The sequence below is a fragment of the Canis aureus genome, chromosome 5 (assembly GCF_053574225.1).
Source record: "Canis aureus isolate CA01 chromosome 5, VMU_Caureus_v.1.0, whole genome shotgun sequence".
Classification (NCBI taxonomy): domain Eukaryota; kingdom Metazoa; phylum Chordata; class Mammalia; order Carnivora; family Canidae; genus Canis; species Canis aureus.
Window position 1 is genome coordinate 12,051,768 of NC_135615.1, and position 15,927 is coordinate 12,067,694.

Below are 15,927 nucleotides of genomic sequence, written 5' to 3' on the forward strand. Positions count from 1 at the left end.
CAAATGGTCATTTTTGTTGTATTTCAGAGATACCCTGTCAGAAACAAGTAATTAGGAATGTATTTACTGGTAGCTCCTGCCAATATTAGAAGCTTTCATTAGATTCCAGAAATGTATTTAGATCATGTGTCTTCTTTAGAAAGTCAGCCAAAATAATGCTGTACCAAACATTCAGTCTTAGTAGTGCTGAAACAGCTTTAACTGTTTTCTTACAACTTCACTAAACCAAGTTCAACTATAATACCCATTAGGGGCTTTTAAAAATAATAAAAAAAGAAACAAAATCTCTGAGTAGACTAATACATAGAGAATAAAGTTTAGTATCCAAAATCTTAAGGTGACATGATTCAAAGGATGACTAATGAATTGCATCTTTTAGAAATTCTGAGCAAAATTAACAGGAGGGAACAGAGTGATCATATGGAAACACCAGGAATCCTCTCCAATCAATATTCGCTCTGGCTGAAATGAACACAGTTTAATGAGTACCCTGTGGCATGATTAGCCATGATCTAGTTTATTTGCCTGTCTTTAAAGCTAACATTCACATAGAGAATGTATGAGTAATTTCCTAAATTGGCAGATTCTTCCATTTATATAAATATTGTAATATTGTCTAAACTGTCAAGTAAAAGATTTGCTAACATTGCCTCACCGATGCATTGCCAATGCTTAATGATTGGTCCCAAATGTTTTTTTTTTTTTTTCTGAGTTCCAATTGAGCCCACCACACACAGCACCATTCACTGAGAACTCTTTAATTAAATAGTAAATGTATTGCATAATTAAGAGTTCATATCTGGCATGAGGACATGAGAAAATAAGAGACCGAGCATTATAACAGTGAATTACAAACTGTAATTCATCAACAGAAATAGCTGGTTGGCATTGTTATATCAAGCACCTACCAACAGAAGATGCTTTTGTTTCAAACATTTTTTTATTCCTTCTGTATTCTAATCCTATTAAATAATAATGTAATTCATTTTGGATGAGGCAACAAAATTCAGAGAAAAATGAAGTACTAATATGAACCTCTTGATTTTCTTCTCATCATTCCCTCACTGCTTGTAAAGTTCCAGGAAACTACTAAAACCCCAATTGCAATGGTCAGATTTCATGAGTTATTTGAGCATGCCTAAAGAAAATCAGAAACGTCATCTAAAACCAATCTTCACTTTTCACCTCCATCCATGTATATTTACTAACAGCTTAAACAAAATGCATGTACTGATTTCCTTCAGTAAACCCTCTGCTCAAGAAGAGAACCAGAACGAACACTGGGACAGTAACTGGTCAAGCAGTATCTTAGTGGGCTGGTGTGACATGGGGACTTCAGGCCTAACATCAAGGTTCCCATTGATCTAGGGAATATTCCTCTGAAGATGGTGCTTCCCCCCAGGGGAATATACCACTTTATTTCTGTGACTTTTTGGGAGCATTTGTAATGTACATTGGCAATATCATGATTATCTCTGTTTTATTCTGAGAGAAAAGAAAATTGTGACTTTCTTAAAAAAATTGGGTGAGATGCAGTAAGATTTCTGTATTTTATTTTATTTTTTTTAATTTTTGTTTATTTATGATAGTCAGAGAGAGAGAGAGAGGCAGAGACACAGGCAGAGGGAGAAGCAGGCTCCATGCACCGGGAGCCCGACGTGGGATTCGATCCCGGGTCTCCAGGATCGCGCCCTGGGCCAAAGGCAGGTGCCAAACCGCTGCGCCACCCAGGGATCCCCTGATTTCTGTATTTTAAAATCAAGTTTTAAAAAAGCTTTTAGTGCTAAATCATGCAATTGTTTGGTACTTGTATAAGAAAAACTCCCAACATCTCCAAGAAACTAAACTTTCTATAAAAAATCCAACTGGAAAAATTAACATGTGGGTATGTTTGAAAAGGTATCCAATCAGTATTATTAAAAATAAAAATATTATCTGTGTAGTAGGGAAGTATAAATTAAAATAGAAATATTCATTGTGTAATAGGGAAAAATTAAGAAAAATTAAGGCAGAGGAAAGTATAAATTCAAAGGCAAAATTGAGAGAGAAAAGTGGAATATCGAATCTCTGAGGCTCTAATTTAAAATTAAAAAAGGCAGATAGGCTTTGATAGAAAAATTAGATTTCTACTTAGATTATTTTGGAGAACTGTTTTGGCTACTTTTCTGTGCTTTCCCCAGTAAGGTAAGCACTGCAAAGATGATTCACTATATTGGGTAAAATAAAAGTACATTAGGTTGGGTTTCTCTTCCTTAGATCAATAAAACCTAGCCTAATAGGTACTCAATAGATATTTATTAAACATATAAATATTAAAATGTCTTGAATTTTTAATATGTATTGAAGTCCTTTCTGTGACTTTTAGTATGTTATATTGAAATAAATTATTAAATAAGAGACACATTCTATATTGGTAAAATTTTACTTTATCTCATATTGGTATAGGATAAAAAGTCAATGAATAAAAAAAAGATTAAAAAAAGCAATTTAGTCATAGGTCCCAGAAGGAATTCTTTTTCGTTCATAGAAATTCTAAAAAAATATTCTGAAATATGTTAGATATAAGTCATCAGTGATCTGTAATATCCAGAAAAGTCTTAAACATTTGCTTCTTTTTAAAAAATCAAAATCATCAAATGGGGTATGTTTGAAATGTCTGTATTAAACAATAGAACATCATTTTGCATAATGCCTTCTATCCTGAAAGAGTTTTATGAGCGGATATTTTATGGGGAGAATGTCATGATTTCTATTTATTTTTGTTGTTGAGCCTTGAGTGGGCAAATGCATGTAGGAACTAAAGCATGTGAGGAAGCTAAGCTGGAAAGAGATGCAACTTTATCTTCTGTAAAATGAATAATTTTGAAGTGCTTTCCATTTTGAAGACCAAGAAGGTAAGGTGACCCAATTTACTAAAGGATTTGTAATGTGTGTCCTTAAATGAATGAAAAGACCCTGATAACTAAAATAACAGGAGAAGCTCAGTATTCTAAAAGAGCTTTAACTGGATTATGAAAGAAAAAAATACCTTCAGTTTTTCCAAGACTATTCATTTTCTCCATAGTTTGTCAAATTCTTTTTTGTTTGTTTGTTTTAAATTATTGTTTGCTACGTAATTATAATGGAGGTGTCCTACCAGTGAATCAAAATTACAAATTGCTTTATTTGGGGAGAATCAGTTATAATGGAATGCTTATATTAGAAAATGTATTATTTAATCACATCTAAAATTCTAAGGCTTTTTGAAAGGCAAAGAAGAAGAAAAATGTATGTTCTATAAATATTATACCTGAAATTTAATATTTATTTTATTTAAATATGCATATGTGGTCTATTCTTGCCCTTTCCAATATGGTAACCACTGGTCACATGTATATCTCTAACTTAAAATTAATTAATGAAATAAAAGTAAAAATTCAATTCCCAAATGTCACTAGCCACATTTCAAGGGCTACCAGCCACATGCAGCTAGTGAGACCAATACTAAACGGCTCAGATTTAGAATATTTTATCAGTGCAGAAAGTCCCATTAGACAGTACTGGCCTATGCTATTATGCTTTTTGAGAATTAAAGCTTAATACATTTAGCAGAGTAAAAAAAAAAATCTTTTTTGTTTGTTAAGGTTCTTCTTCTTTTTTTCAGTCTGTAAACATAAGTTTGGTTGAGTTCTTTGAAAAATTGCTGCCTGGTCTGTAAAGTTTCTAAGGACACCACATATGACAAACCATATATGACGTTCCTCAAAGAGTTCACTGAACCTCTAAGTATCTTTTAAAATATATTTACTCTCCAAATTAGTTGTGACTTTTATCTTTGAAAATTCTGACGTTTCTTATAATAATGACCAACAAATCCAGGGCAACAAATTGTTGTATTACGAACAATGTCAATAAACTGAAAACAGCAGATGTTGATGAGAAAGGAATTGATGTTAAGAAAGAAGCAGATAATGGACTGCTGGAGAGAAGAATAAGATGGAGTATTCTAAAGGGTTCAGAAATAGCTGTTATCGTTAATTTGTAGAAGAGCCATTTCAAGTTAGGTCAGCAGCTTTCCAGCTTGGTTTTTTTTGGACAAGAATTCTGCATGTGCGTAAAACTAACTTTCACATTGCTAAAATGGCCTTGCTTTGCATTTCCAGATAAAAGAACCATGAAGGCAAGAGTGGATTTTCTGGGTTTTCTTTGCTGGAAATGTTATGCTTTTTAAGCTCAGAAGGTGGAGAAAAGGCGAGGAGCGACGGAGAAGGTCAGCACCCTAGAGATTCAGATGGAAATACAGAGTGTTAAATTGGAGCAGAGAGAAACAAACAAGTATGAATGGTAGTAGTGAGAGCCATACATTTATCCGGGAAGACCTCTGCACACTGTGTAAAAGAACGTGGAAGGATGCAAGCCGAGGCTGAGAATTACTTAATAAAGCTATTTAGCGAGAAATTATGGAAATTACACATGACCTACAAATACATGACAATGTGAAGACTTTCTGGTAATCAAAAGAATATTAAAGCCACAATGAAATATCATGTTTTGCTTATCAAATTTACACGGTTTAAAAATGATAATAGTGTCTGGGAGCATCTGGCAAAATGGGATAACTAATAAAAAGCTGGTAGGGAAGTAAATTGGTACAACCTTTATAGACAGCAATTTGACAAAGTACATAAAAAAACTATTAACAGTCAATGGCCACATATTCATTTCTAAAGAGTTGTGTCAACATTTAAAACAAAGATGTTCAGCACTGTTTTAGGTAATTAATATGAAAAGCAACCAACATGACAAACCAGTGTTCAGACAGGTCGCATGAATTATGAAACAAAGGAATTTGTTGAAACTATTAATGGCCACATGCTAGGTATTTCCTGCAGTGCAGGAAAAAAAAAATGTGCTATCTTTGTTAAGAGAAAAATAGGTGACAAAAATATTGTCAGTTTTCTTAATGGGCACGTGTTTGCATACTATAAAGTACAAAAAGTATATATTTATACTTTATAGTATATCCTATAAACTAAAGCTTGGATGCACATAGGGGGAAACATTAATTGTTATCTCTCTGTGGTAGATTTACAAACCATTTAAATTTTCTTCTTTACATTCTATGTTATTTAACAAATTTCTCGGAATTGATAGGCACTATGCTTATAATCACAAGTATGTTTTTACATCTGGATTTCTGTAATGAATAACTGAAGTCATTGTACGTGGACTATCACATCTGTACCTGTGGAGGCTGGATCAGTAGATATCTGTGTTCTTTTTGTTTCTAAAATTCTACAAACTGTTTTATGAAAAACAGAAGGTAATACAGAGACATATGTACACATAGACAGACACACCGAGACACACAAAACACAAATGACAGAAAGAATAAGTTTCAGAGAAAGAGAGCATCGAGGTGTATTCTGGTAGAAATCTCCTGTGGACTCACTCTCATGAGCCCTTGTTCTGGGTGTACACATCTTAGCACCATTGTCTTTTTAAAGTGACAATGCTGATGATGAAGCAACAATTAATATGGACACAAACACGGTGCTTAATTGGTGCCATGCACTGCATGCTATATACCCATTGCATCTTTGGTATTAAGATGACCATTTTGTATGTAAAGTTATAGGAATTAAATAAAATTCTCAAGGTCTCATGATTAGTATCCCTACCATGGTATCCCTTATACTTTCTGGACTGCTAACTAATTTTTATCTTTTATTTTATTTTTTTAGATATAAGGGTTAATTTCATCAGGGTTTTTTTTCTTTTTCTTTTTTGGAAGGAGCAAAGGAATTTCCTTTGTAACCTTAGAACTGTTTATTAATTTACTAACAATACCGAATTCCCTTTGATATTTTAAACTCTCAGATCACCTGATCTCTTTTGAAAAGTAAAGACTAGAGTAATAAACTATGCTTGAAAGTTACATTGAACTCATTTGCTATCTGGAAGCCTTTAAAAAACTGAAGAGCAAGTTTTTTGTTGTTAATATTATAATGAAAGACAAGGGAGAAATCGTTACAATAAACAAATTAAACCTACCTATCAGCTTTTCAAGTGCTTTATCAACCCTTCACCAACTGATAAGAATAGTATAGCAACTATATAACGGTTCCACTGGGAAAAAATATTCTCAAGATTACAGTCTGCATTACCATTTGCCATGGGTAGATTAAGCTGAGGATCTAGGCTCTATAACTCGTGTAACCAAAATGATGAAAAGAACAGAAAGTTGATCTTATGAGAACAGGGTCCTATGTAATGTACCTTGCAATAGAGAAGAAATGAAACCACTCATTACTTAGGATAATGATCAGTTTTTCCCTAAATTCACTCCAGAGAAGAAAAAGGGGAAACAGAGATGAATGGCTTAAATTCCCTGTGAGGGTGACTCCTAATAATGAGGGTTGTTAAACAAGACAGCAGAATTTTGAAAATGATTTAAATATTTATCTAAATTCTGATTGCACAAATAGGTAACATACAGATCTCTAGGAATCTTTTTTTTTTCTTCTAGCAATCATCTTATATGTCTCAGGAAAAAGTAATAGTTGTATATAATTTATACCATGCTAATCTTGGGCTAGCTTAATCTCTGGCCTAAATAAGTATGCTTCCTTCCTTCCTTCTTTCTTTCTTTCTTTCTTTCTTTCTTTCTTTCTTTCTTTCTTTCTTTCTTTCTTCTTTCTTCTTTTTCTTTCTTTCTTTCTTTCTTTCTTTCTTTCTTTCTTTCTTTCTTTCTTTCTTTCTCTTTTTCTTTCTTTCTTTTAGGTTGAGAATACAATGGGACCATATCTCTCCTTCTATAGAGAAGCTCATGTAACAGATACTATTACTTATACCTTATAAATGTGGGAACAGATGTTTAAGGAGATTTAAATTTTTCTGTTCCCCAAAAGACTTTTTTTTTTTTCAAATTTTTATTTATTTATGATAGTTACAGAGAGAGAGAGAGGCAGAGACACAGGCAGAGAGAGAAGCAGGCTCCATGCACCGGGAGCCCGATGTGGGATTCGATCCCGAGTCTCCAGGATCACGCCCTGGGCCAAAGGCAGGCGCCAAACCGCTGCGCCACCCAGGGATCCCCCCAAAAGACTTTTAATAGAACACATCAATTCCAATTTTCTTGCTGAAATGTGGTTCCATTTAAAGGCAGGGATGAGTGGATTAGAAACTCAGAACTTCCATCCTTTCTTGGCTAATTTTCTCAGGACAGAACAGTGAGAGAAACAGGACATGGGAATGGGATTCTGGGATGCAGCTCGCCTGAGAAGCTTTTCCCTAAACTTGACTCTTGTGGAATTTTTGGAGATGCATGCTGAGTCTCAACGTTAGACACAATCTGTTCCCAAAATTCATATGGTATTTGCCAATTTACTTTATAAAATTTATATTTGGGAAAGTTATTTTTCCTCAGGACATAATAGTTACTCTACTGCATTATAACAAGGGATGCAAAATTGTAATTTGGGCTCTACAGACTAAGTACAATTTTACCATGCCTGGGTTCTGAGACAATACTTGCATATTAAAATACATTTGTAAAAATTTTTTTCTTTTGTACTTGGGTGGGTCTTTTTGTCCAAACAATAATATGGCAGAACATCAATGTAGATCAAGATGTCTTTTGAGGAAGCTGCAAATAATGTTCTTTCTCGGAAGAAAAGTACCCACAAATAAACTAAAACTTGAGTTTTACTTGCGTTATAATTGACTCAAGTCATGCTTGATTTTACATCCTGAAAGAAGGAATGTGAAAAATACTTGTCCTCAAACAGGAATCAACTTGGCTCTCCCAGGACACAGCCTCTTATTTAAGAGGATGTCATTATGTGCCTGCATACACTAGTACATCCTTGCTTTGTTCACTGTCTAATTTCATTTCTGGAAAATCTGCCTTGATTTAACAGTTCCCTTGAATATTACTTCCCAGTAATTCTCAGCTAATAAAGAGAAACTGCCGTGGAAGATTAACGGCCTTCACGAAGCATTACTACCACATAGAAGCATCATTCTAAATTGCCGTGGTAAGGTAACCCCTATTACATTTGCAGCCAATCCAAAAATTCTAACAATTTTAAAAGTCTAAATAATTTACACTCCATTTGCCTTCTGTATTTGAGAGATGGCATAATTAAATAGAATTAGTTCAAGGGAAGACCAAACATACACATGTGATAAATTAGGTCTACCCGTATAGTGAAATATAAGAAGGACTTTGAACGAAAAAGGGAAAGAGATGATCTAATCTTGAGATGTATTTTATTATCATCTCTTGCTTTAAATAAGCATGTCTAGGACACAAATGAACATCTTCAGTACTCACACACCCAAGTATCCCTCAGGACTCTTCTTGAGATAGAGGTTTAAAAAACAGAAATTTTCAAATGATGCCTGTATACATGATCAAAACTACTACTAACAGTGGTTTTTGAATTTCTAATATGATGAATTTTTAATATTCTGAATTTCTAATGTGACAAACAGCTGCCCAAGTAACACATATGCTTTTATTCCACAAATGCAAACTAGACTAGATAAGTAAAAATGCTTTAATAAAAAAATTATGTATCTTCTCTGGTAAAGTTCCACTGAAATTTTTATTTATTACTTCAATTTATACTTTCTCTTTCACCTTCCTGTAGAATCTTATACAAACACAATAGACATAAAAATGGCACAAAGCTGCTTTTCTTGCTAATAAATTTAATCTAAACAAATAAAATTCATGCACCTATCAGTTGAATAATCTGTCATTCCTTTATGTTCTTCTTATTAATGAAAGAAATACATCTGTGCAACCAAGCTAAGTATCCCAAAGAAACCCAAATTACACATTGTTGGCTTGGCTGTTTAATTTCTCTTTACCTAAATTATTAGTTGAGGAGTAACAGAGAGATAGCAAACATCAATAAGAGTTATAAACCAAATAATATAATTTACAAGCACCATTCAGTTAAGTGATTCTGTTGTTCAAACTATCACAACTGGCTGAAATCAATCACCTTTAAATTTACCCCCACAGCAGGCTCAGATTTTGCAATTACCCTTCTTCTACATACTGGGAATTTGCTGGATCCTGTGGACTACGACAAATGCATCAGACAGCCCCACTTTCACTGGGTGATTGGTTGAACTTATCTGTGTGACCAAGACGGGAATCTGAAAGAGAAAAAGCAGATTGTAATGTGTGAGATTTGAATTTCATTTAGGGTTGGGGGTGGGAAGCGTGATCATTCCATTGACTGAATAAAATCAGGTGATGGAGATGAAGAACCAGGGAGAGAGAGAGTGGGAAATACTAGAGAAGACAGACATACAATACCAAAACATTACATCTGTTTAGTGCTTCTGATGGGTTAAAGCAACAACAGAGTTCCCAGTCCTACAGACAGCTGTTTGAGGATGAAAGTAAACAGATTCTCAAAGAATCTAACTGATGCTGAATGCTGAAAACTCCTCACACATACAGGTACACCACGAATACATTTAGTCCTGGCTGTCATTTCAGGAATAGGGACTCTTCTTGTACCATTTGTTTCTGCAAAAAAAGTTTTTTTTTTTAAATCCTTGTTTACAATCCTTGTTTAGATCCTTACAGATCTAAAACCTAGAGAAAGACAAATAAGCACACTGCTAAATATATATTTAACAATACTGTCGTTGATTAGTAGATAGAGAAACTTGGCAAGTGTTAATGGATGCTGAGCTTCACTATTCTGGTGAAACCTATATGGAAAACTTATGAATTATTATGGTCATCTTCAGGTCACATCTCCTAAATTTAAGCCTCAGTGGAACCCAAATCTGAATATGACAAACATTTTTAACATTTACAGTTTACTTTATTCTTTAAAAGATTTTATTTATTTATTAATGAAAGACAGAGAGAGGCAAAGATATAGGCAGAGGGAGAAGCAGACTCCCCATAGGATCCAGATGTGGGACTCGATTCTAGGACTTCAGGATCGCAACCTAAGCCAAAGGTAGATGCTCAACCACTGAGCCACCCAGGTGCCCAACATTTACAGTTTAAAAAAACTAAAACACGTTGAGAATATATGAAATAGTTACAAATGAGACAAACTCTTAGAGCCAATTATTCTAGATTTCGAGAAGAAACACTGGAGATATGATTACCATCTTTATTACCATTTTTTATAGATATAAAAATGGGCATGAAACCATCTGCAATAAATAAAAGGACAAGAAACAACAAGGGAAAGATAAATGTACCAACAAATCTTAAGGTGAAATAAGCAGACTGTGGGCCATCTGTGGATAATTCATTAAAGAACATATTAGATTAGACCTTGTTGTATAAACCATAATAAACAGCATAGCAATGAGAAGCAAGGAGAATAACCGGGAGAGAAGTTATAACAAGGGCTGTATGACTTATTTTCGTCCATGACATCATGAAATTATGACAGGGCTATTTTGTTAAAATTAACCAATTAAGAGGAAATTTTAATGTATCTGAAACTTATGGAATTATCTCAAAACAAGTAAATGGGAGATGACATTTGTACTCCTTGTACTATATTAGTCAGGTCATAAACAATGTTAAGGTATTGCTGATTTTATATCAGCATATCCAGTTTTTAATCAGCGTTAAGAATTATTCTTATTGGTGGCCTGGGTGGCTCAGTCAGGTAAGCCTCTGACTCTTGATTTCTGCTCAGGTCATGATCTCAGGGTCGTGAAACTGAGCCCTGAGACTGGCTCACACTCAAAGAAGTATTCTGATATTTGTACAGCAGAAACAAAACAAAGCCAACATTTTTGTTCCTAAAAGTTATTTACTAAATGAAGCTCTGATATACTTTATTTAGTGATCACTAAGCCACACTCAGTATCGATATATGTAATTCCTTTTCTTAGTGGACATTACACTATTACCCAGTTTTATGCACAATGTTGAGGAAGAAATGCTAATATAAGTGTAATTTATAGTTAAGGCAGACTTATATGGGTGCCTGGGTGTGGCTCAGTTGGTTAAATACCTGCCTTTGGCTGGGGTCACGATCTTGGTGTCCTGGGATCCACCCCCCCCCCCCCCCACTTTCAGGCTTCCCTCTCAGCAGGGAGCCTACTTTTCCCTCTCCTTCTGCCCCTCTCCCCACTTGTGTTCTCTCTCTTGCAAATAAACAAAAATCTTTTTTTTTTTTAATTTGCCAGGGCTTGATTAGCCTCTTTTAAAAAAAATTTTTATTTAAACTCAATTTGCCAACATATATAGGCAAATTTATAATTACTATTATTTTTTTTTAAGATTTTATTTATTTATTCATGAGAGATCCACAGAGAGAAGCAGAGACATGGGCATAGGAAAATGTGAGCTCCTCCGAGGGAGGCCGATGCGGGACTCGATCCCCAGGCCCAGGATAATGCCCTGAGCTGAAGACAAGCGCTCATCTGCTGAGCCACTTGGGCATCCCAACAGATTTATAATTAAAGAAGACAAGAAATTAGAAAAAACATTAACAATATTTGCAGTTCTAGTTATATTTTATATATCCTAGTAAGACAAACTCACAATTGCTAAATAGCATTATTAATACATGCCTGATCAAGAGTAAGAAAGCTTTGCTAACTTGTATTTGTCACTTCCCTCATTCTCCAACATCTGTGACTGCAAATTTCCTCTGCAAGATGGAGAAATATTTTACTGATAATTCTGTAGTAAGCGATTGTGTTTCTTCTTTTCCCTTACCCAAAGCAGAACTTGAGTCTGCATTGCTATTAATTGGAAAAACCTCTTATACTGCCATGGATATTTTATTTTATTTTATTTTATTTTATTTTATTTATTTTATTTTATTATTTTTATTTTTTTAAGATTTAATTTATTTATTCACAAGAAACACACACACAGAGAGAGAGAGAGAGAGAGAAAGAGGCAGAGACACAGGCAGAGGGAGAAGCAGGCTCCATGCAGGGAGCCTGATCCCGGGACTCCAGGATCATGTCCTGGTCTGAAGGCAGGCGCTAAACCGCTGAGCCACCCAGGGATCCCAAATATTTTATTTTTATACAAGAGTTTATTTCTCAGGTCACATGTTTTTGTGCCTTCAGACCTTCCATGAGAATGTATGCTGTTGGTCTGCTGAAAATATAAGAGAGGCACAGGGAGAAATGTTTCCTTTCCAGCAGAGGTCATCTTTGACCAGCTAGCCTCTAGCCAATCCACCAGCTAACAGCTGGCACATGAATAAGCTCTGTTGAGATCAGCTGAGTCTAAATCAGATCAATAGAACTGGCAAGTTGATCCATAGATATCTTGTGAGACATAAGAAATAGAGTTGTTTTAAGGAACTGCATTTCGGGGTGATTCGTTACACAGCAATACGAACCAATACATTTTCTATCAGAGACCTAAGAGCAAATACAAACTTCTCTGGATATTTCTACATAAAATGAAGAATGATTCTTCCTCCTAGGTTTCATGGAATCAGATAAATATCTCTTTGCTTCTAGGTACAATTAAACTTGAAAGATAGGAACGTTCCAGCAGAAAAGTTTCGTTTTCTGCATCTTGCTTTCACTCTTCTATATCTCTTCATTTCCTAGTTGATTCTTTTTCCTCTGGATTCCAAAAAATGAAGACCAATGTGTCTATGTTACCTAGACACAGACTCATTTACCCAAAGGAAAATCCATCCAAAGCCAAAATGGGTAGGCTAACAATGTAGACAGTTTTCTGTCACTGAAAAAAAAATGCCATCATCAATTGGCCAGTCCTTTAGGAAGATAGTTGTAGATGATCCGTAAGGACTCTTTTAGGCCTCTGTTCAGTGGTTTCACTCTATAGAATGATCTTGACTTTTCTAAGCTTCAACAAGTAAACTGTTAGCAAGGGTGAAACACTCCATTTATAAAGAGAACTGAGGTAGGTAGACATCATTGTCTGCTTCTAAGAGAAACAGTTAACTTGCTGCCAGTTTTCTAAGTTATACTTATTCATAGGACAGTGACTTTTGAGGACTGTGTCTGACAAACCACTACTGCCATAAATATCTCTATTACAAATCTTGATATACTGTGGAAATATAAAGTAGAAAATAAATTTCTGAGACTATTATCTACTACATAAAAAGTACTTTCCCCAAAAGGCATATATACTCTCAATGCTATTGGATAAAATAGAATTCATTCGTCTATTAGATATTAACTAAATATTTTCCGTGTATTATTGTAGGGATTATAGAAGAGAACAGGACAAAGACCCTTCTCTCATTAACCCTATATTCTAGAGGGCAGAGATTGACATGAAAACAAGTACATGTAAAAAGCAGAATATGCTGGGAAGTGGTAAGTGCTAAGGAGGAAACTAATGTGTGGGAAAGAGAGAGAAGGGGGTCGGGGGGGTCTCCTTAAGAGAAGGAGTCACAGGAAATTTCTGTGATGAGAGGACTTTTCGGTAGTCATGAGCCTGCCATGTGGATATTTGAGGAGAACTCTGAGTTAGAAGGACTGGTACAGGCAAAGGCTTTGACTTAAATGCTTTCAGTATCTTTCAGAATTCAAAGGTTGTCACTGGAGCAGGAGGAGTAAATAAGATTGTCAAAGGAGATGAGGTGGTGGAAGCAGGGCATAGGGGGCAGGCATTCCCCACAAACCATGTCAATGACTCTGAATTTTATTTCATGTTGTACAGTGAAGGTTTAGAGGGTTTTGAACAGAGGAAGGATGTTCTCTTACATCAAAAAGATTGCACTGGCTCCTGTGTGATCAAGACTATAGGGGGCCAGGGGAGACAGGGAAACTAATTAGGAAGGTATCACAGTTGTCTGGATAAGAGATGAGTGGCTTGGACTGCATTAGGGTGATACATGCAGGAGGTGGAAGTGTTGGAAAGATGGATTCCAGATGAAATGGGAAGGCACTGCTATCAAGACATGCCGTGGATTTGAGGAGAGTGGGAGAAAGAGGAGTGTCAATGATATCACCACAGCCTTGGTCTGAGTAGAATGAATGGAGTTGAACTTTTCATCAAGGCCACTGTGTTGTACACCTGCAGGGGTGCTTTCACATTGCAGGCCATAGGAAAGGCGTTATCTGCTTGTGCAGAGGGCCATCCGGGCAACACCAAAGAAGAGCACTAAAATGTCCAGAGACGGACAAGATGAATAGTGGAATATTTGGAAAAGGATGATTTTATGGCAATACCCCTGGTGTCTAATGCTTTTAAAATTTTATAGAGTTCATAGATACAAGCACAGATTTTCTAAAACTATGGTCTTTTATCCAGATTAAATATTAAAATGAAAATGTGCGAGAAGATTTTAATCTCCTACATTTTCCTAGAAGGTCCCCAAGCCTTTTATGAAACAATTCTGTATCAGGTTTTGAAAACACTACTTTTGGCAGTTGAGTTAAATGCTTAATATTGTAAGACATTAATGAGGAAAACATGAACAATTCCAGGCTTTCTCATAGATTTCTTTCAGAGTCTGTCTCTTTCCACCTGATATTGTCACATCCTTTTCACCTTGCTTTCTTGGACTATAATCTTTATATTTCAAGACATCAAAGACGTGGGGCTATTCTCTGAAAGGATCATTCATCCTCTCACTTACTGCAGCCAACAAACTGGGCTGTGTAAGCTCTCTGTGAGCAAGTCAGACCAGTCTTCAGGGTTCCATGTCAAGACTGAATTAGAGACCATTAAGATGAATCAGGAGTACCATTAAAAGCCACATTTAACTTGAATTACTTTGACTAATAGCAACCAAGCATTTGTGTGTGTGGGGGGGTGTGCGTGCCTGTGTATAAAAAACTATCTAGACTTATAGCCAATATCATACAAAATTGGCACAAGAAAAGGTCTGTGCCATATTGCCACAATTATCTATTCCACAGAAGACTCTCTATGTACAAGGATCTGAAGTATCATCAGAGAAGCTACGGCCAATGATGATGTCCAAGCATGAAACCTCTAAACACTTAGCTTTATGGGAATCTATATTTTTTTATCCTTTCTACAAATTCACATTCTCAAAATATTTCCTAAGTTAGTTCCTGGCATTTTCAGGAAGCCATTCTGAAGCAGTACCAATTCTAAAACATAGAGGCTTTTTTTTTTTTTTTTTTTTAAAGAAAGAAACGTAGCTTCATTATTTTCAAGTGCCTATAATAGTTGCCTTTTTATGATTGAAGCAAGGCTAAATTTTCATTCGGCCTCTATATGATTTGTATTGAATCACAAATTTCGGAAAAATGAGTTTTACAATTACATTCATTCCAAAGGATAGTTATAGAAAAGGAACATTAGCGCCAGCTAAAATATGCTTCCATTTCAGCTTACGCAGGCATTTATAAATTATTTTTTTAGATGTTTTATTTTTATTTATTAATTTTTCTTTAAAGATTTTATTTATTTATTTGAGAGAGAGATGGAGACAGCACGAATGAGGGTGGGGGAGGGCAGAGGGAGACGGAGAAGCAGACTCCCACTGAGCAGGGAGCCCAACATGGTACTTGATCCCAGGACTGCAGGATCATGACCTGAGCCGAGGGCAGGCGTTTAACTGACTGAGTCATCACCCAGGTGCCCCATTATTAGGTGTTTTAATTTTCATTCCATTTTACAGGACACAGATACATTTATTATTTAAGTAGGTATAAGTTTTTCTGTAAGTGATATGGTGAAGCAAATGAAGTACAGATGCAGAAAGGAGTTGCAATAAACAGGCGAAATTAAGGCAGGAAAAAATATTAAGGAAGGGCCAAGGTAGGGCACAGCACACTGGTCTTTGGGGGAAGATTCAGAGACAAAAGCTGCTCTCTCTTGCATGCTGTGGTGTCATTCTCCAGGACTCAAGGGCCCAACACAACACATAAAACGTGAAGTTTTACGTCTGTCTCTAAAACAGGGAGATAACAGCATGCTGCTTGAGTTAGAGGTAATGGAACTTTCTTTTCCTCTCTCTT

General features: G+C 35.5%; 1 protein-coding gene across 4 annotated transcripts in view; it reads right to left on the minus strand.

The window, feature by feature from the left end:
* PLXDC2 (plexin domain containing 2) overlaps positions 1-15,927 on the minus strand; it is a 514,506-nt gene that overhangs the window by 114,309 nt on the left and 384,270 nt on the right. For all 4 annotated transcript variants that reach the window (XM_077896883.1, XM_077896880.1, XM_077896881.1 and 1 more), the window contains one exon: positions 9,054-9,153. In XM_077896883.1, the coding sequence (XP_077753009.1) occupies positions 9,054-9,153 (100 nt within the window). The remainder of the gene's footprint in view (positions 1-9,053; positions 9,154-15,927) is intronic.